At 41.1% G+C, this 21,742-nt stretch overlaps 1 protein-coding gene across 1 annotated transcript in view; it reads right to left on the bottom strand.

Moving 5' to 3' along the window:
- The window catches only part of EEA1 (early endosome antigen 1), a 158,180-nt gene extending 136,660 nt beyond the window's left edge, over positions 1–21,520 (bottom strand). The window contains exon 1 of the mRNA XM_021675624.2: positions 21,268–21,520. Coding sequence (XP_021531299.2) covers positions 21,268–21,291 — 24 coding nt within the window. The 5' untranslated portion in view covers positions 21,292–21,520. The remainder of the gene's footprint in view (positions 1–21,267) is intronic.
- Positions 21,521–21,742: the final 222 nt, after the last annotated feature.

The following is a 21,742-nucleotide window of genomic DNA, read 5'->3' as shown; positions in this document are numbered from 1 at the left end:
ATCCCTGTTGCTATAAAAGATATGATCTCATTGTTTTTTATGGCTAAATAGTATTCCACGGTATATATAAACCACATTTTCTTTATCCAATCATCTGTTAATGAACAGTTAGGTTGATTCCATGACTTTGCTACAGTATAAAGTGCCGTGATAGGGAGAGAGATCTTAAGATGGCCGACTAGCAGCAGCTCAGGATTCCAGCTCTCAGTGAAAGCGCAGAGAGTGAGTGGATGCCACACTCCCAGACGAATTTTTGTTGCCCACAGACCAGGAGATTCCCAGTGGAGGAGCCCCACAGGTTGCCAGCACGACTCTTTTGGCCGGCGCGGTTGTTTTGTTGGCGCTCTGGCGTGGCAGTTCTCAATGTGGAGTATACGGGACTGGGTGCCCTTTTAGTTGGTGTTTGGAGCTCCAGGAAGGCAGAGTCGCCCATTCAGCTGATTGAAAAGGGGACTGAAACAGGGAGCCAGACCAGGAGATTCCCAGGCAAAAAAGCGCCACAAATCTCAACGCCACTGTTTCGGCCGGCGCAGTGGGTCGCCACAAGGGAAATTACACAGATTCCAGTGCCCTTTCAACAAGCAACTGGAACACCTGGGAGAGAATCGATTGTTCAACTAAAAAAAAAGGTTCTGAGACAGGGAGCCAGGTGATCAGGCTCAGCTGATCCCACCCCCACAAAAAAACAGCAATTGGAAACGCTGAGGATTGAGTTTCACAGCAAGCACAGCTGAACCCGGGAAGGTCCAGCTCTGTGGGGGAGGGGCGTCCACCAAAGGAAAACTAAGAAACAAAAAACTTCATCACCAACAAGCTGGACGTCCACTCAGAGACCCAATCTGAAAGTCAGCAATTACAAAGACGACAGGTGGATAAATCCACAAAGATGGGAAGAAACCAGCACAAAAAGGCTGAAAACACCAGAAATCAGAATGCCTCTCCTCCTATAGAGGATCACAGCTCCTCATCAGCAAGAGAACAAGGCCTGATGGAGAATGAGTACGATGAATTGACAGAATCAGGCTTCAGAAGGTGGATAATAAGAAACTTATGTGAGCTAAAAGAACATGTTCTAACCCAATGCAAATAAACTAAGAACCTTGAAAAAAGGTTTGACGAAATGCTAACGAGAATAGACAATTTAGAGAGGAATATAAGTGAATTAATGGAGCTGAAAAATACAATACTAGAACTTCACAAACTATGCACAAGTTTTAACAGTCGAATTGATCAAGCAGAAGAAAGGATATCAGAGGTCGAAGACCAACTCAGTGAAATAAAACGAGAAGATTAGAGAAAAAAGGGTAAAAAGGAATGAGCAAAGTCTCCAAGAAATATGGGACTATGTGAAAAGATCTAATCTACGTTTGATAGGTGTACCTGAATGTGATGAAGAGAATGAATCCAAGCTGGAAAATATTCTTCAGGATATTATCCAGGAAGATTTTCCCAACCTAGCAAGACAGGACAATACTCAACTCCAGGTAATACAGAGAACACCACAAAGATATTCCTCAAGAAGAGCAACCCCAAGGTACATAATTGTTAGATTCACCAGGGTTGAAATGAAGGAGAAAATACTAAGGGCAGCCAGAGAGAAAGGTCAGGTTACCCACAAAGGGAAGCCTATCAGACTCACAGCAGATCTCTCAGCAGAAACCCTACAAGCCAGAAGAGAGTGGAGGCCAATATTCAACATCCTTAAAGAAAAGAATTTTCAACCCAGAATTTCATATCCAGCCAAACTAAGCTTCACAAGTGAAGGAAAAATAAAATTTTTTGTGAACAAGCAAGTACTCAGAGATTTCATCACCACCAGGCCTGCTTTACAAGAGCTTCTGAAAGAAGCACTACACGTAGAAAGGAACAACCAATATCAGCCATTCCAAAAACATACCAAAAGGTAAAGGGCATCACCATAATGAAGAATCTACATCAATTAATGGGCAAAACAGCCAGCTAGCATTAAATGGCAGTATTAAACTCACATATATCAATATTAATCCTAAATTTAAATGGACTAAATGCCCCAATCAAAAGACACAGACAGACAAAATGGATAAAAAGCCAAAACCCATCGGTATGCTGCATCCAGACCCATCTCACATGCAAGGATACACAAAGACTCAAAACAAAGGGATGAAGGAAGATTTACCAACCAAATGGAGAACAAAAAAAAAAAAAACAGGAGTTGCAATTCTTGTCTCTGATAAAATAGACTTTAAAGCAACAAAGACCAAAAGAGACAAAGAAGGACATTACATAATGGTAAAAGGATCAATGAAACAAGAAGAACTAATGATCCTAAATATAATGCACCCAATACAGGAGCACCCAGATACATAATGCAAGTTCTTAATGACTTACAAAGAGACTTAGACTCCCACACAATAATAGTGGGAGACTTTAACACCACATTGTTAATAACAGACAGATCAACAAGATAGAAAATTAACAAGGATACCCAGGACTTGAACTCAGACCTGGAACAAGTAAACTTAATAAACATTTACAGAACTCTCCACCCTAAATCCACAAAACATACATTCTTCTCAGTATCACATCACACCTATTCTAAAAGTGATCACATAATTGGAAGTAAATCACTCCTCAGCAATTGCATAGCATTTCACAGGTTTAAATGAAATATTGGTTGGCTGCTTGTTATTTTCCTCCTTTATTCCTACCTGTCTCCATTGTTAAGCACAATCATTGGCATAAAAGAGGTTTTTAATACCTATTTTTAGACTGCATTCTAGCCTGGGCAATAGAGCAAGATTCTCGTTCTCTCTCCCTCTTTCTTTTCCTCTTTTTTTTTCTCATTATTTTTTTCTTTCTTTCTCTTTTTTCTTTTCTTTTTCTCCCTTTCAAAAAAAATAAATAAATAAATAAAATAAAGTGCCGTGATAAATAGCTATGTGCAGATGTCTTTTTTATACAATGATTTTATTTTCCTTTGGATATATACTCAGTACTGGGACTGCTGGATTGAATTGCAGTTCTATTTTTGTGGTTTTTTTTTTTTGAGACAAAGTATTGTTCTTGTTGCCCAGGCTGGAGTGCAATGACGCAATCTCGGCTCACCACAACCTCTGCCTCCCGGATTCAAGCAATTCTCCTGCCTTATCCTCCGGAGTAGCTGGGTTTCCAGGCATGCACCACCATGCCTGGCTGATTTTCTATTTTTTAGTAGAGACGGGGTTTCCCCATATTGATCAGGCTGGTCTCGAACTCTTGACCTCAGGTGATCTGCCCGCCTCGGTGTCCCAAAGTGCTGGGCTTACAGTCATGAGCCACCATGATCAGCCCTGTATTTAGCTCTTTGAGAAATCTCCATACTGTTTTCCATAGAGGCTGTACTAATTTACATTCCACCCACAATGTATAGGCATTCCCTTTTCTCCACATCCTCACCAACATCTGTTTTTTTGTTTTTTTTTTTTATTTTTCTTAACAGCCATTCTGACTGGTGTAAGACAGTATCTCATTGTATTTTTAATTTGCATTTCTCTGATGATTAGGGATGTTGAGCATTTTCTCATGTTTATTGGTCACTTGTATGTCTTCTTTTGAGAAATATCTGCTCATGTCCTTTGCTTTCTGATCGGCTTATTTTCTTGTTGCATTCCATGTAAGTTCTGGATATTAGTCCTTTGTCAGATGCATAGTTTGCAAATATTTTCTCCCATTTTGTAGGCTGTCTGTTTACTCTGTTGATTATTTTTTTGGCTGTGCAGAAGATTTTTACTTTAATTCCCATTTTTCTATTTTTGTTTTTGTATTTGCTTTTGAGTTCTCAGTGATAAATTCTTCACCCAGCCCAATGTCCAGAAGAGATTTTCCTAGGTTTTCTTCTAGAATTTTTAGTTTGAGGTTTTTTTGTTTGTTTTTGAGACAGAGTCTTGCTCTGTCACCCAGGCTGGGGTGCAGTGGCGTGATGTTGGCTCACGCAACTTCTACCTCCCAGGTTGAAGCGATTCTCAGGTGTGTCCCACCACACCCAGCTAACTTTTGTCTTTTTAGTAGAGACATAATTTTACTATGTTGGCCAGGCTGGTCTTGAACTCCTGACCTCAGGTGATCCTCCTACCTCATCCTCCCAAAGTGCTGGGATTACAAGCATGAGCCGCCACATCTAGCCTAGTTTGAAGTCTTACATCTAAGTCTTTAACCCCTCAGTTAATTTATCTTCTGTATATGGTGAGAGATATGGGTCCGGCTTCATTCTTCTGCATATGGCTAATTTTCCCAGCACCATTTACTGAATGAAGTATCCTTTCCCCACTGCATTTCCCTACCTCCACCATACCCTTGGGTCTCCCTCTACCACTCACCCACCAGCCCAGGCCTCCAGGGCCTCTGATCCTGCCTTCACTTGCCCCTCACCCTACATTCAAATGCCAGGCCCGTCATCAGAAGCCCCAGTGCAAATTTTTGTCAACTTCGTCAAATATCAGTAAGTTGTAAGTATATGGCTTTTTTTTCTGGGTTACCTATTCTGTTCCACTGGTCTGTGACTATTTTTATACCAGTACCACGGTGTTTTGTTTACTGTAGCCTTATACCATAATTTGAAGTCAGGTAATTTGATGCCTCCCACTTTGTTCTGCTTAGGATCACTTTGGTTATTCACACTCTTTTTTGGTTCCACATGAATTTTAGAATTGTTTTTTCTAATTCTATGAAAAATGATGTTGGTAATCTGATAGGAATTGCACTGAGGTTGGGTACACTGGCTCACACCTGTAATCCCAGCACTTTGGAGGCCAACGTGAGAGGATCACTTGAGGTCCAGAGTTCAAGATCAGCCCCTGGGCAACATAGCAAGACCACGTCTCTACAAAAATATTTCTTTTTTTTTTCTTTTTGAGGAGTCTTGCTCTGTCACCCAAGATGGAGTACAATGGCATGATCTCAGCTCACTGCAACCTCCGCCTCCAGGGTTCAAGCAATTCTCCCACCTCAGCCTCCCGAGTAACTGGGAGTACAGGTGTGCACCCCCCCATGGCTGACTAATTTTTGTCTTTTTAGTAGAGATAGGGTATCGCCATGTTGGCCAGGCTGGTCTCCAACTCCTCACCTCAGGTGATCCACCTGCCTCAGCCACCCAAACTGCTGGGATTACAGGTGTGAGCCACCGTGCCTGGCCCAATAAAAATACTTCTAAAATTATCTGGACATTATGGCATGTGCCTATAGTCCCAGTTACTGAGGAAGCTGAGGCAGGAGGACTGCTTGAGCCCAGGAGGTCAAGGCTGCAGTGAGCTATAAATGTGCCACTGCACTCCGGCCTGGGCAACAGAGTGAGACCCTTTCTCAAAAAAATTTAAAAAAAAAACAAAAACAAGAAAACCAGAATTGCATTGTATCTGTAGATTACTTTAAGCAGTATTGCCATTTTAATGATATTGATTCTTCCAATCCATGAACATGGGATGTATTTGTGTCATCTGTGATTTCTTTCATCAGTTTTTCACCGTTCTTAACTTCATCATATCTGCTTGATCATTACTGGTATATAAATATGTCACTAATTTTTGTACATTGATTTTGTATCCTAAAACTTTACTGAAGTCTTTTATCAAACCTAGTCTTTTCTACATATATGATCATATCATCAGCAAACAGAGATAATTTGACTTCCTCTTTCCAATTTGAATGTCTTTTATTTCTTTCTCTTGTCTGACTGCTCCAGCTAGGACTTCCAGTACTATGCTGAATAGGAGTGGTGAAAGTGGGCATCCTTATCTTGTTCCAATTCTTAGAGGAAATGTTTTCAACCTTTCTCCATTTCATGTGATGTTAGCTATGGTCTGTTGTGTGTGGCTTTTATTATTTTGAGGTATGTTCTTTCTATGTCTAGTTCATAGATTTTTATCATGATAGGATGATGAATTTTATGGGATATTTTTTCTGCATCTATTGAGTCCATCTTTTATTTTTTAAGTTTTTAAGTTAAAACAGAAACTGGAAGGCTAAATGACAACTGCCAATCTGCTTTTGATGTTATTTGACAATACCATCTACAACTTTAATGAGCAAAACCGAATACAGTTGCCTATTATTAAATTATTAATGCTAAATTGAATGTAATTCCTCTTCAACTTTTCTTTCAAAGTGGTCTCTAAGAGCTCATCCTCCCTATTGCACTTGACTCTAGCCCTCTCCAAAATTTCTCAAGTGTAGACCAGCCACAATGGTTTACACCTGTAATCCAGGCACTTTGGCAGTCTGAAGTGGGAGGACCACTTGAGGACAAGAGTTTGAGACCACCCTGAGCAACATCCCATCTCTACCAAAAAAAAAATTTTTTTTAATTAGCCAGGTGTGTTGGTGTGCACCTATAGTTCCAGCTACCTGAAAGGCTGAGGTGGAAGGATCATTTGAGCACAGGAACTAAAGACTGCAGTGAGCTATGATCACAGCACTGCATTCCAGCCTGGGCCTTGTCTCTAAAAAACATAAAAACCAAATTTCTCAAGTCCCAGCACACAATCTGCTTCTGCCTCCTGAGTCTTTCCTGCCTAACCAACTGGCACACAGTACTACACCACACCAAAGAAAGGGGTCAGAAGCAAACACCTATCTAAATGCAATTGATTTAGTGCTCCAAAAACCAAAGTCCATCCAAATCTAGACACAGTGATTCAGAATATGGAAGTTGTAGTCACACAGGTCACACAGACCTGTAACTGACAACTTCTAGTTTAGCCATTTAGAAACTTTGTAAATTTACTTCTCTAAGCCTGAAATTCCCATCTGTAAAGTGAAACTAAAAATAGCCTCACAGAATTGTTGTAAAGATTAAATAAATAATAAACATTAAATGTTTAAATTAATGCCTGGCATTATGGTAGATACACTATAAATAGTAGATACATATTATTATTAAGTACACCTCTCTGCACAAATAAGACCTAGAATCAAAATGTAAAAGCTGTCCAGGCACAGTGGTTTATGCATGTAATCCCATCATTTTGGGATGCTGAGGTGAAAGTACCACTTGAGCCAAGGAGTTCAAGACTAGCCTGGACAACAAAGTGAAACCCCATCTCTACAAAAAATACAAAAAATTAGCCAGGAGTGCTGATGTGAGCCTGTAATCCCAGCTACCAGGGAGGCTAAGCCGGAAAGATTACTTAAGCCTGGAAAGGTTGGGGTTGCAGTGAGTCATGACCATGCTACTGCATTCAGCCTAGACAACAGAGAAAGAACCTGTCTCAAAAACAAAACAAAACAAAATAAAACAAAAACAAAATGTAAAAGCTGAAAGGTACTCAGAAATCATTTGGTCCAACTGCAGTCACTTCATACATGAAGAAACTGAACCCTAGAAAGAATAGCTGGCTTGCCTGACAACACTCTGCTATCTAATGGTAGAGTTGCAGTTAACACTTAGGTTTCTGGGATCTCAACTGATATTTTCCCTACAATCTCAAAATGTTTCTTGTTCATCTCTCTGATACCAATTAAGACTAACTTCTCTAATCTCAATTTCTTCATTGATAAACTATAGGGACAGGATGAGTTCACAGAGGTCCTTCCAGCTGCAAAATTCTCATTCTATGATTCATTTGGAGCCATAAATTGGCTGACTTAAAAATATGTCAAACATATTTCCAATATCTGTATATGCTTAGTTTTCTTATGGTCATATTTAAAACTCTAAAACTTAAGTTACTAGTTACATCAAAATAATTTGCCTCTCGCAAGCAACCAAGTCAGTAAGAGACTGAGAGTATTAGAACTCATTATAGATAAGTTCCTAGTACCTAAATAGGGTTTACAGATATCATACAATTAACTTAAGTGAAATAATAAAAGTTTTAAAAATACCCACCATATGATTAAAATTGACCTACACATTTTAGGCAAGTTTAAAGCATGGGGTGTTTTAATTCATCAAATATGAAAAGACAAATACAAAAACATACCAAAATAAGGGTTAACAGTCTACTTTAAAGAAGAAGCCACTTTTCATTTTATTTAAGTCTTGAACTTACTTAATGGAACAGGGAAACGTACTGACAATAAAATTTCTTGAACAGAGTATCTGTGGATCATGCTCAAAATCATGGACTATGAAACGATCTTAAAAATCTGTTTGATGGCTGGGCACAGGGGCTCACACCTGTAATCCCAGCACTTTGGGGAGGCTAAGGCAGGCAGATCACTTGAGGCCAGGAGTTTGAGAACAGCCTGGTCAACATGGCAAAACCCGTCTCTACTAAAAATACAAAAATTAGCCAGGCATGGTGGCATGTGTCTGTAGTCCCAGCTATTCGGGAAGCTGCAGCACGAGAATCGCTTGAACCTTTAAGGCAGAGGTTGCAGTGAGCCTAGATCGCACCATTGCACTTGAGCCTGGGCAACAGACTGAGGCTCTGTCTCAAAAAAAAAAAAAAAATCTGTTAGGTAACACTTTATAATCTAACAGAAATTTGAATCTACTGGCTACAGATTCCCATTATAGAAGATATACAGAATATCAGTTTCAAAGAAGTGGGCCACAAAATTCATAAAATTAAAATCCATCCTAATATAATCATTTTCTATAATGCAAAAATCATAAGAGAGGCTATCCAAATAGCAGATGACTGTCATAACTTGGGTTCCCAAGGAAACAGACTCTGAAACTGAAATCTGCATATAAGAGGTTTATTGAAGTAACCTTAAGAACAACACCTGTGTGGGCAGAGGAAGCATGATTGGCTAGAGAGAGAAGTTGAACAGTACTGAACAGTAACACAATTACAACAGCAACCTCAGTGAATCCTAAGAGTTCTAAAGCTGGGACAGTCTTTCATATAAGCCCCTAATAAGCCAAAACATATCTTCCACATTAATCAGTAATTAAATGCAGGCTTCTTCCAGGAAGAAGACATAATCTTAGGTGCTTCCTTCTACAAGGGCAAGTCTGAGAAAAAGACGCACTTATGAGCCTTTAGCAGCCATGACTCCAGGCAGCTAAAGGAAGGTGTCTCCATCCTGAATAGGGATCTAGGTGTCACACTATAATAATGTACCTTACTTGCCTTTGAAATATCACAAAGGGCTATACACTGGAGGGACAAAGATCTCGGTAAAGAAGGAGACCTAGTATCTTCTAGAGCCTACCATGTGGCAGGTGCTGAAATAGTCATCTTATTTAAGTGATCAAATTTTATCACTGAATCCTCAATTCCTGAAGACACTTGTTTTTTCTCAGGAAAGGTGCTGGAAATTAGGGTAAAAGGTGTCAGAATTTGTTATATAAACACACCTAAAATGCTACTTTGAGGTTGCAAATGATCTGCAGACTCAACATCCTGGATTTTTTTCTTAGTTTTCAACTAAAACTTTTATCAGGAAGAGCATTTTAGAGATCACCTAGCTGAAAGGCACAGTGGATCACATCTGTAATCCTCAGCCCTTTGGGAGGCTGAAGCTAAAGGATTTCTTGAGCTTAGGAGTTCAAGACCAACCTGGGCAATATAGTGAGACCCCTTCTCTACAAAAAATACAGAAAATAGCCAAGTATGGTGGCACGTGCCTGTAGTCCCAGCTACTTGGGATGCTGAGGCAGGAGAATCTCTTGAGCCCAGGAAGTCAAGGCTGCAATGAGCCATGTTTGGACCACTGCACTCCAGCTGGGGCAACAGAGCAAGACTGTGTCTGAAAAAAGAAGGCCGGGCGCAGTGGCTCATGCCTGTAATCCCAGCACTTTGGGAGGCTGAGGCAGGTAGATGACGTGAGGTCGGGTGTTCGAGATCAGGCTGACCAACACAGAGAAACTCCATCTCTACTAAAAATACAAAATTAGCTGGGTGTGCTGGTGCATGCCTGTAATTCCAGCTACTCGGGAGGCTAAGGCAGGAGAACTGCTTGAACCCAGGAGGTGGAGGTTACAGTGAGCCGAGATCATGCCACTGCACTCCAGCCTGGGCAACAAGAGCAAAACTCTGTCTCAAAAAAATAAATAAATAAAATCACCTAGCTGGTGGCCTCATTGAACAAATAAGGAAAATAAAGCCCAGAAAAAGCTAAATGATTTTCCTAAGATCACACTAGTAGCAGAAATAGAACCTGAACTCAGGTCTTTGATTCCAGATTCAGTGATTTCTTAACGTGCTCTGGTGCCTTTATACTCAAAAACTTAATAAAACCAAAATAATCCTGAGGCATTAACTTTATTATAAAGCTCTGGATATCAACTTCCCCTAGATTACATGCATTTTCAAATTCCAACACATAAGAAATGAGTTTTACAGTAGTTGAAGAAATCCCAGTTGGTAGTCTGCTAAATGAAAGACTGTATTTTTATTAACAATAATAATAGCTAACATGTAAACTCTATGATGGGCACTATGCTAAGCACTTCAATTGCTTCGTAACATTTAATCCTCACAACAATCCTTTGCGTAAAGACAACAGATTGCTCTCATTTAGCCAAGTGGGGAAAAAAAATAAGCTTAAAGAAGCTAACTTCCTCGTTAGATAAGACCACAAATGTAATGGGCAAAGCTGGGATTCTGTCTTACTTTGAAGCTACTTCTCAAATTTTCTTTTCTGTGAACTTTTCAAATTTTCATGATGTATATGATTTATTTTCATAATTGGAAATACATTTTATTTTTAAATATTTTAAAAATAAAATCATTGCTTAAAATATGTAGGCGGGGCAAACAAGTTATATGAAAGAAAAAAAGTTTTAAGGAACAAAATAAACTCATACTTCTTTATTAGAGATCTACCTCAATATGACCTAACAACCACTTAATCCATTCAAACAGCAATTACTTTGGTACAGTACAGTAAAAAGGAACTCTTAAAACATTTTCCAAACATTAGTTAATAAAGTCAAAATAAAATACCACCAAGACACTGGAAAAATTTTTATATTAGCATACTTATGTAAAATTTAACCACAGCCTGATATTAAAAACTGAGATAAGGGAAAGAATGTGATTTTTATTAAATTGCATCTACTGCTATGACCCATGCACCACTAAAACAGACGTCTATGCATCTAAATTATTTATGTTATTACACTAAATATGTCAATCGATCATAGGGCAAGCAATGGCCATGATCCATCCTAAAGTAAACTGTCCTATCACTGTTCGTGTTGAGAGCACAGCCCACGACAGACAAGTTACATGATCCCATGCCAACTGCTGACTAACTAGATGTGATCACTTGGGCTCAACTATTCACAAGCTAGCCAGTCGTCGTCAATGAAGCAGCCCAGTGTGTGGGGGGGGGTGGGGGAGCGCCAATGCAGAAGTGAACAGCTACAGCTGGGTCCCGTGTTTAGGCCTGTGAATTACAAACTAAAACATGATTGATTAGCTGCACAAACTGACACTAAGCAAACATACAGTGTAGTTATGAGATAAAGAGTACTTGAAGGACTTGAGGAAATCAAAGTTACAACCCAGCCAAAGTTTCAAAAAACCATAGATTCTGAGTGTGCAGAAGCCATGGTATTAAGAAAAAACTAGCAGAGAGAGTAAGAAAATTATTTAACGCAGAAACAACGATGCAAACAGGTGAACTAAGTCCTTTAATAGCTAAACCCTACAGTGAAAAATCTATAAAGGCCTGTCACAGAGCTCCCAAAGAGCACTGCCTTAATCCTGCAAAGCTTTCCAGTAAAAATGTCTCAGAGGCTCAGCCCAATTTTGGTCTTAGATTTCTATGAAATTTTACCTTTCTGTATTGCAGAATGTATCCTTATAACCATTACTATCCTATTTGAGCTAACCTGATATTCTTTACTCCTAGAACCAAATGAATTTAATCATAACCATTATCACTGTTACAGAGGCATGGTAAAGTTTATTTCTAGAAGAATGACCTATATACAAAAGGTGTGTTTCATGGTGCCACAACGCCTAGAAGATAGATTATTACCCCACCCCCAACCTTGGTTGACTAGACCAGCAATGGACACTCAACCCAAAGGAAACAACTCTATTGGTCATCCAGAGACCTATGCATGACCTGACAAGAAAAGATGAGAAGAACGTTTTAGATTCTTCTCTTGGGATTTTGGAAATGAGACACTGGGCCAGTTGGCTATGCAAAGTTAACATGAAAGGCATGCGGAATTATGTCAGATGGCCATTGAAATGCTGGCCATACTTAATAAGCAGCAGCAAGAAGAGGAATAGGCACAGAGAAGTGGAGACAAGACGCCAGTGGTCCATCAAAGAGTGTGAAACAGAGAAAAGAGCTGCCTATGTCCCTAACACATTCTAGATCCTACTCTCCAGAGACCCAACTAGCTACACAGTAATTCCTGACCTTGGATCACTATGAAACCTTACAATAAATCCCCCTTTCAACTTAAACTTATGTGAGGAGATCTGTAATCCTTGAAAATAAAGTTATTGGCCAGGCACAGTGGCTCATGCCTGTAATTCCAGCACTTTGGGAGGCCGAGGGAGGTGGATCACGAGGTCAGGAGATCAAGACCATTCTGGCCAATGTGGTGAAACCCCGTCTCTACTAAATACACAAAAATTAGCTGGGTGTGGTGGTGTGCCTATAGTCCCAGCTATTCTGGAGGCTGAGGCAGGAGAATCACTTGAACTCAGGACATGAAGGTTGCAGTGAGCCGAGACTGCGCCACTGCACTCTAGCCTGAGTGACAAAGTGAGACCCTGTCTCAAAAAAAAAAAAAAGGAAAAAGAAAATAAAGTTATTAGAAGATGGTCTAAGAATGACAGATTACATTAATGCATTTACTATTTTAATACATTAATGCATTTAATATTTCAATACTTTCCATGTAGTCTGTACTCCGTTTCTATTCCCTTACTTCCTAGTCATTCATTTTCCACAATGACTCTCTTGAAACTGAAATAGGTATGACCCAATTGTCGCATTCAGTGGGCACTTCTCAGTCCTTATTTGACTCAACTTCTCTTCCAGCATTTACACATACCTAACACCCGCCTTTACTTGTCTCCTAAGTGCTGGACCTGTATTTTCTCCTGCCTACCTAACATCACTGGGAAGTCCAGACCTCTCATTCACATTTATCTTCTTCCCCAACCTCTTCTTCCTCCTTTATCCTAAACCTTAGTCTATTCCACCACCCTCACAGCTACCCAAACTACTCACAAGTCAACAAGTTATATCAATTCTATCCCTCTTCTTGAAAATCAATTTATTCTCTCTCTATCCCCAAAACCGCTGCCTGAATTCAACCTTTCATTATCCCCTAGACCAAAGACCAGAGGTCCAGAAATTCTGATTCAATTGAGAAACTCAAAAATCTGGTTTGTTTTAAAGAATTCCAAATGATTCCAATATGCAACGATTTTAAGAACTACAATCACTTTTTTTCTTGATGATTTTGAGAACTACAATAACTTTAATTTTTTTTTTTTTTTTTTGAGGCAGAGTTTCGCTCTTGTTGCCCAGGCTGGAGTGCAGTGGTACAATCTTGGCTCACCACAACCACCACCTCCTGGGTTCAAGTGATTCTCCTGTCTCAGCCTCCTGAGTAGCTGGGACTACAGGTGAGCACCACCACACCCGGCTAATTTTGCATTTTTAGTAGAGATGGGGTTTCTCCATGTTGGTCAGGCTGGTCTCGAACTCCCGACCTCAGGTGATCTGCTCGCCTCAGCCTTCCAAAGTGCTGGGATTACCGGCGTGAGCACTGTGCCCGGCCAAGAACTACAATAACTTTCTAGCTGATCTCTCCTTAATGAAGTCATCCTCTCTACAGGACCAACAAGTAGGCAATATATATTACTGAAAAACCACTAGGTATCAAGCACCATGTTAGACCTAAACATACAAAAAAAAGACAACAAAATCTTTACCCTAAGGGAGCTCACAGTCTAATAGAAGTCAAATAAACAAATTATAAAAGCAACATAAATTTTCTAGAGATATGTAATATAATACCTATTATATAATAAGTGCTTATTAAATGCTGGAAACTCTGGTGAGTGCTTCATGAACATTATTTCATTTAATCCTTCATTAGCACTGTGAAGTAGATATTATCTTCAACTTATAGATTGAGCAATTAGGTCTCAGAAAGCTTGAAATTTTGCATAAGTTGTTACCCTCGTGAGTAAAAAAAGTCCAGTACTTAAATAATGGTCTAATTCCAAAAACCTAGTCTCATAATTAGTATAGGGTGCTTTGAGCAGAAGGAAAAAAGGAAGCAAATAATTCCTAGTGTCATCTGAACTGAGCAACAAGGACAACTGAGAGAATGGGTAAATTGTGAGAAACACAATTAGTGAGAGACGGCAAGATCAATGCATATACACAGGGATATGGAGACAATCCTGAAGTGGGAGCACAACACAAGGGCCTTTTGTCCCAGTGTAAAAAGTCTACACATCTCCTACGGACACTGAGTTGTCACCAACATATTTTAGGCAGAAGAGTGACTCAACTGATTTGTTTATAGAAAGATTTATCTCAGGCATGGTGGCTCACACCTATAATTCCAACACTTTGGGAGGCTGAGGTGAGCAGATCGTCTGAGGTCAGGAGTTCAAGACCAGCCTGGCCAACGTGACGAAACCCAATCTCTACTAAAAATACAAAAAAAAAAATTAGGCATGGTAGTGCACACCCGTAGTCCCAGCTACTCAGGAAGCTGAGGCAGGTGAATTGCTTTGAACCTAGGAGGTGGAGATTGCAGTGAGCAGAGATTGTGCCACTGCACTCCAGCCTAGGTAACAGAGCAAAACTCTGTCTCAAAATTAATTAATTAATTAATTAATTAAAATATAAAATAAAGATTATCTGGGAGAAGTATTTTGGGAGGGTTTTCCTTATTACAAATTTGATAACTTTAAAATTCTCTGTGGCTCCTTACTGTCTATAGTATAAGGTCCAAAACCCCTCAAGCTACCTGTTGCAACCACCCCATCCACATGCAGAAATACTCACAATCCCCCACTCTATACTAAACTATATCATGCTCTTGGATTTGTCTAGTTCCTATCTCTAAAATGCCTTTCTCTCCTTTGTCCCTCCTTGCCTGAGTCACCTCCATCCTCTGCAAAGACTTCATCAATCTCTATTCCTTGCCCTCCCCTACCACACCCCCTCTCTGCCACATAGTTACTTTTCCTTTTGTGCTTACAAACTCTTCCTCTGTGTATCTATTACAACACTTATCACGTTGTTTTGTAATTATCTGTCTCCTCCATTAAAACTCAGCAGGTTTTTTTGTTGTTGTTCTCAAGAGTGTTTTATCTCCAGGCTGAGCACAGTAGTTAGCACAGAATAAATGTTCGGTAGTACATAAAATGAACACAGTTAGCACCTATGTTCTAAGTCCTCATCTACCAAAAAAAAATAAAAGGAGATAAAAGAAGTGATAAGAAAAGTGTTCCTTAAAGAAATTCAGAGTTTATAATTATAACAACACCAAAATACCATTATAAAAATCAGCCAGGTGTGGTAGTTCTCACCTATAGTCCCAGTTACTCCTGAGGCTGAGGCAGGAGGACCACTTGAGCCCAGGAGGTAGAGGCTGCAGTGAACATGATGGTGCCACTGCACTCCACCTTGGCTGACAGAGCAAGACCCTGTTTCAAAAAAAGAAGAAAAAAAAAAACCCCACCAAATAAAACACCAACATTAGCAGCAGCTAATACTTATACAGAGGTTACTATGTGCCAGATACTGCTGCAAGACTTTTATACATATTAGCCATCGAGTTCTCAACTCTATAAGGAGAGTACTATTATGACAACTATTTTACTGAGACACAAAGAAGTAACTTCTCCAAAACTACACAGGTAGTAAATGGAATAGGATACAAACCCAGGTAGTCTGGCATCAGAGTTCACGTTCTTGGCTACTAAATTACATTATCACTTTAGCTCAAGCAAAAGGCCACTGGGAATAGAGAAGAAAATTGGGTACTAGCCTTGGTTCTTTCATTTCTTAACATCATCTTTATTCTTAGTTCTAGTCCTGGTTCTTTAACATCTTAATCTCTTCTTTATTCCTAACATGCTAAAATAAAAAAAAAATAAACTACTCAAAAAGAAAATAATTCCATTAGCTGTCACTTTCTAAAATTCACTTCAATAAATTAGTAATACATTTTTTCTAGGAAATTAATGTTTATTTTCAAATTATTATTATTTTAATATATATTTTATTGTGTTTTAGGTTTTGCGGTACATGTAAAGAACAAGCAAGACTGTTGCATAGGTACAAACACGGCAATGTGGTTTGCTGCCTTCCTCCCCATCACCTATATCTGGTATTTCTCCCCATGTTATCCCTCCCCAACTCCCCAACCCCCACTGTCCCTCCCCTAATTCCCCCACTGTCCTTCCCCTAGTTCCCCCTCAACAGACTTCAGTGTGTGATGCTCCCCTCCCTGTGTCCATGTGTTCTCATTGTTCAACACCTGCCTATGAGTGAGAATATGTGGTGTTTGATTTTCTGTTCTTGTGTCAGTTTGCTGAGAATGATGGTTTCCAGGTTCATCCATGTCCTTACAAAGGACACGAACTCATCGTTTTTTATGGCTGCATAGTATTCCATGGTGTATATGTGCCACATTTTCCCTGTCCAGTCTATCATCGATGGGCATTTGAGTTGGTTCCAAGTCTTTGCTATTGTAAACAGTGCTGCAATGAATATACGTGTGCATGCGTCCTTATAATAGAACGATTTACAATCCTTTGGATATATGCCCAGTAATGGGATTGCTGAGTCAAATGGAATTTCTATTTCTAGGTCTTTGAGGAAGCGCCACACTGTCTTCCACAATGGTTGAACTAATTTACACTCCCACCAACAGTGCAAAAGTGTTCCTATTTCTCCACATCCTCTCCAGCATCTGTTGTCTCCAGATTTTTTAATGATCGCCATTCTAACTGGTGTGAGATGGGTATCTCAATGTAGTTTTGATTTGCATTTCTCTAATGACCAGTGATGATGAGCATTTTTTCATGTTTGTTGGCCTCATATATGTCTTCTTTTGAAAAGTGTCTGTTCATATCCTTTGCCCACTTTTCAACAGGCTTGTTTTTTTCTTGTAAATCTGTTTTAGTTCTTTGTAGATTCTGGATATTAGCCCTTTGTCAGATGGGTAGATTGCAAAATTTTTTTCCCATTCTGTTGGTTGAAATTAGTAATACTTTCATCAAACTTAGATGTGCAACTAATCTGGAAAGCCTTCCTGACATCTAAGACCAGGGCCCTCTTGCTGGGTGTTCCTGAGGCACCCGGCTTTTGTCCTTCCTAGAACTTGCCCAATGGTATAGTTGTATGACTCCCTGAACAATTCCACTCTCTTCCAAAGGACACTAAGCTCCACAAAAATTCATGCCTGCTTTACCCATCATTGTCTGCACAGCACACAGGAGGCCCACAACAGATGTCTCAAAAAAAAAAAAAAAAACTAATTACAGTAAGTTACTTTTTTTTTTTTTTTTTTTTGGCAGGGTCTCACTCTGTTGCTAGATTATAGTGGTGCAGTCTTGGCTCACTGAAACCTCTGCTTCCCAGGTTCAAGCAATTCTCCCACCTCAGCCTCTCAAGCAGTTGGGGCTACAGGTATGCACCACCATGCTCAGCTAATTTTTGGATTTTTTGGCAGGGACAGGGTTTCACTACACTGACCAAGCTGGTCTTGAACTTCTGACCTCAGTGATCTGCCCGCCTTGTCCTCCCAAAGTGCTGGAATTACAGGCATGAGCCACTAAGCCAGCCCATAATAAGTTATAATACTTAAAAAAGAAATGGCAACAAAGTTTACAAGCTGCCCAAGGTACTACATGTTGATTATCTTTCTAACCATCAAGTCCTTTAAATTCATGTCTTTCTTCAAAGAACTATTAAGTAAAATATTCAATACATACATATTGGAGCTAATTCATTTTGGTTTTGTTTTGAGGTTTTGTTTTTTTGTTTTGTTTTCTTTATCCCCAGGCTCTTTCAAGCCTCAGACAAACACCTTAGTAAAAGTTAATGAAAAAGAAAAAGGAGCAGGAGCAGGAGGAAGAACAGAAGCAGGAGAACCAGAAACCAAATTTCCGTAATATATCCTGAGACTTATTGATGATGTTCAAAGACTTTGAGTTCTAATGGACTGTAAGCACTTTGTCTTTTCTTCTTTTAAAAAATTCTATTTAAAGGACACTATTCAGAAGAAAAGAAGGTAAGAATGGTTAAAATGAAAAGGTCATCTAAAAACAAAATGTTAAAGGCATGTCACATAATTTTAAAGCACAGAGTCCATTTCAAAGAAATCTCCAAATTAGCAATAGCTTTAACGTTTTGTTTTGTGTTCTTTTCTTTTTTTTTTTTGAGATGGAGTCTCGATCTATTGCCCAGGCTGTTGTGCAATGGCACAATCTCGGCCCACTGCAACCTCCACCCTCTGGGTTCAAGCAATTCTCCTGCCTTAGCCTCCTAAGTAGGTGGGATTACAGGCATGCACCACACCACATCCAGCTAATTTTTGTATTTTTAGTAGAGACAGGGTTTCACCATGTTGGCCAGGCTGGTCTCAAACTCCTGACCTCATGATCACCCACCTCAGCCTCCCAAAGTGCTGGGATTACAGGCGGGAGCCACCATGCATGGCCAATAGCTTTAATCTTATACCTTAATATCTGTGCTGAGAAATAAGATTAGCAGGGTAGGGTAAAATAAATAGTTGCCATGTTACACAATTTAATGATTCCAGTCATACTTGCTGGTAAATACCATCAGTTAATAAAATATATATTCTACCTTCTAAACAAGTAAAATATATCACCAGATTTATTTAAGATATTTATCAAAATGACCCTATTAGATATTCAGTATTAACACTGATCCAACTACAAAATAAAAGCTGAACTTCTTCAAAGGGACTCTCACAATTTGGTCTTTAGCCACCAAAGCTTCATGTTTTACTAATCGCTACATAACAGATCACTTTCTAGGCTTCATTGTTCACACTCCCCACAGCACTACCTATGCCTTTTATGACCCCATGTCTTTGCATTTGCTGTTCCCTCTGCCTGACATGCCCTTCCCTCTTCTGAGCTGTGAATATGTCTCCTCCCTGAAGCTTTTTGTAATTGCCCTAACCTCCTCCCACAGAGTGACTCCTGGGTCCTGGGTCCTCTGTCCTCTTCATTATTCTATTATGTACCACTGTCATTACTTTTAAATGTTCACCTCCCAAACAGGCTGTGAGTTCTAAAGGGAGGACTCATAGCTTAATGAACTGTTTCTCAGCCCTTAGCAAAAAGCCTGGCATTTACTGAAACTCAATCTAAATACATTGAATAAAAGAAAGTTAATTACTTAACTGTGAGAAACATTTCAAACTTTCCTATTAAAGAGTTAATGCATTTAACACAGTGATTCTCAACCAGACTCCATTTTGCCCCTACAGGACATTTGGTAAAATCTGGAGATATTTTTGGTTGTCACAACAAGGGGGAAGGGATATAGGGGAATGTTACTGGCATCTAGTGGGGGTAGATGCCAAGGATGTTGCTAACATCCTACAATGCACAGGGCAGCCTCCCACAACAAAGAATTATCCAGTCACAAATGCCAACAGCACTGATGTTAAGAAACTCAGTTGTCAATTGACTTATTCGGATGTGATGATTCAGTATCACATCTCTGCAATAACGATCAATTTCAACTTTGTAGTTTCAACTGAAGTGTCTTTAACAGTTGATAGGTACACACCAACATTAAGAATGATCTTCATATAATCTCGATGCTTAACTTTAAACCAAGCATCCCATATTTCTGAAAACCAATCTGTAACTACAGAAGCCACTCTTAAATCAGTAAACACTTTTATTTGTAAACTTCAAAGCAAACCACAGACAAACTAATTTTCACCTGTAGAACTATGACAGAAACACAGTCGGAGACATGAGGTAATCAGTTCTTCCAGGTCTGATAAAAGAAAAATCTAAAGCCTGCAAGTAAATCAGGCACAGATGTCTTTACTGCTGAACTAAAGAAATGATGGAGAAAGTAAAGGACATGCCCTTACTACTGCCAAAATCATCAATAAACCAAGATTTCAAAACTGACAAAACCACTGCAAAATACAATTAAATGTCAATACAGGGTGTCAGATAAAGAAGTTAACTATTTCTCCCTGTAGTAACTGACCAAGTTTCACATGACTTCATTGTTTCAGGAGAAAGCTAGGCAGAAGCAAGAGCACTCCCTTCCTATCTACTGGATGACTCAACTCTCTTCCGCACATGCCTCGGCTGAATCCTACAAATTCACTAATTTCTTTTGTCCTTTCAACTAGTTATCCTACTCACTCGGTAAAGAACTAATGGGCTTGGCACCTACTTCTTAATCATTTATACTGTTACACTCTATCAGCCTCAAAAAGAAAGGAAAAAAGCTATACAAAAAAAAAAAAAGCCTTTAACACTTGATAGGTACAATAACTCTTATAGGAGAAGAGATGTGAATTATGTTATTGTAGTAACTGATTGCTAAATGATAAACCTACAGCTTTCCAATGCTCTAATCTTTCTAACCTCAAGGTTTTCCGGGTTTCACAGTCAGCACTGGCAGAAACTAAGTGTGTACCACTTGATCAAGCTTACTGCGGATTTAGCCATAATAAGGTAATGGGCTTGGACAGGAAACGCGTTTTTAATTAAAAAAAAAAAAAGTTTCCAACAGTGAGTAACATCTTGCTTCTCGGCTGACTTTGGCAGTGTCAGTCCCACGACTGGGCCCAGGCTAGGCCAGGGCTCATCACACCACCCTCCAATGTGGGCCAGAAGGGAAAGCAGAGCTGAGTGTGGCAGGTGCGCGTCGCGTCAATTTGGGGGGCACTGGGAGCGCGGTGGGTGGGGAAGGGCGAAGCAAGTCGCCCGCAATCTCCCACAGAGCGTTCCCCAGGCCGGCAGGCGGCCGGCAGGCGGCCGGCGGCCGGCCGGCCCGTCCCACCGGCACCAACTCTCCATTTTCATTCCCACTCCAGGATCCCGAGAGGAACGCGCCGGCACCACACCCTCCAGCTCGCAGCCCGCACGCACGAACGGGGCCCCGCGCCACAGCGGGTGCCAGGGCTGGACGCGCGGGGCCACCGGGGTTCCGCCTGCCGCCCCGCCGCACCGGCCCCACCCGCCCTCCCCGCCCCCGGGCCGGGCGACCGAGGCCTAAGCGCCTGCCGGGCTGCGGGGCCTAAGGAAGGAAGGAGCCGGCTCTGAGGAGGGGCGCCCGCGCCGCGGCCCCGGACTCCGGCTGTCCCGCTCACGTGCTGCCGGAAAGACGGTTTCACTCTCTTACCCTCTGTAAAATCCTCCTCAACATGGTTTAACCACCACCCGGCGCCGCCGCTGTGACTCTCCGGACGCTACGCGGAGCCACTCACTACTCGGGGTGCGCGGGCGGGAGGGGCTGGGCCGGGAGGGGAACGGGAAAGAGGCCGGGGCGAGGCGGTGGCGGCAGCCGCTCCGGCGGCCCCGACTTCCCCACAGGCGGCGAGAGGGAGCGCGCGAGATAGAGCAAGCGAACGACAAGGCAGCCTGCGAGCGCCTCCCGCCCGCCTGCCCGCCCGCCGGGCGGCCCCCGTAACTGACAGCTGGGCGGGCCGCCCGCGGCCGCCGGGGGGCGGGCCCCTCGCCCCGCCCCTAACCTGTCCATCCGCGGGAGGCGGGGTTGGGAGGGGGCTGGGCTGGGCCTGGAACCAATCGGAAGCGGTGGCAGCGTGGGCGGTGTGTGATGGACAGGCGGCAGGACGCTGGCGCCGCCGCTTCTTCCG

The sequence above is a fragment of the Aotus nancymaae genome, unplaced genomic scaffold (assembly GCF_030222135.1).
Source record: "Aotus nancymaae isolate 86718 unplaced genomic scaffold, 86718_ANA_hifiasm-v0.15.2.pri h1tg000016l, whole genome shotgun sequence".
Taxonomy (NCBI): Eukaryota; Metazoa; Chordata; class Mammalia; order Primates; family Aotidae; genus Aotus; species Aotus nancymaae.
This window is presented reverse-complemented; position numbering and strand designations above follow the sequence as displayed.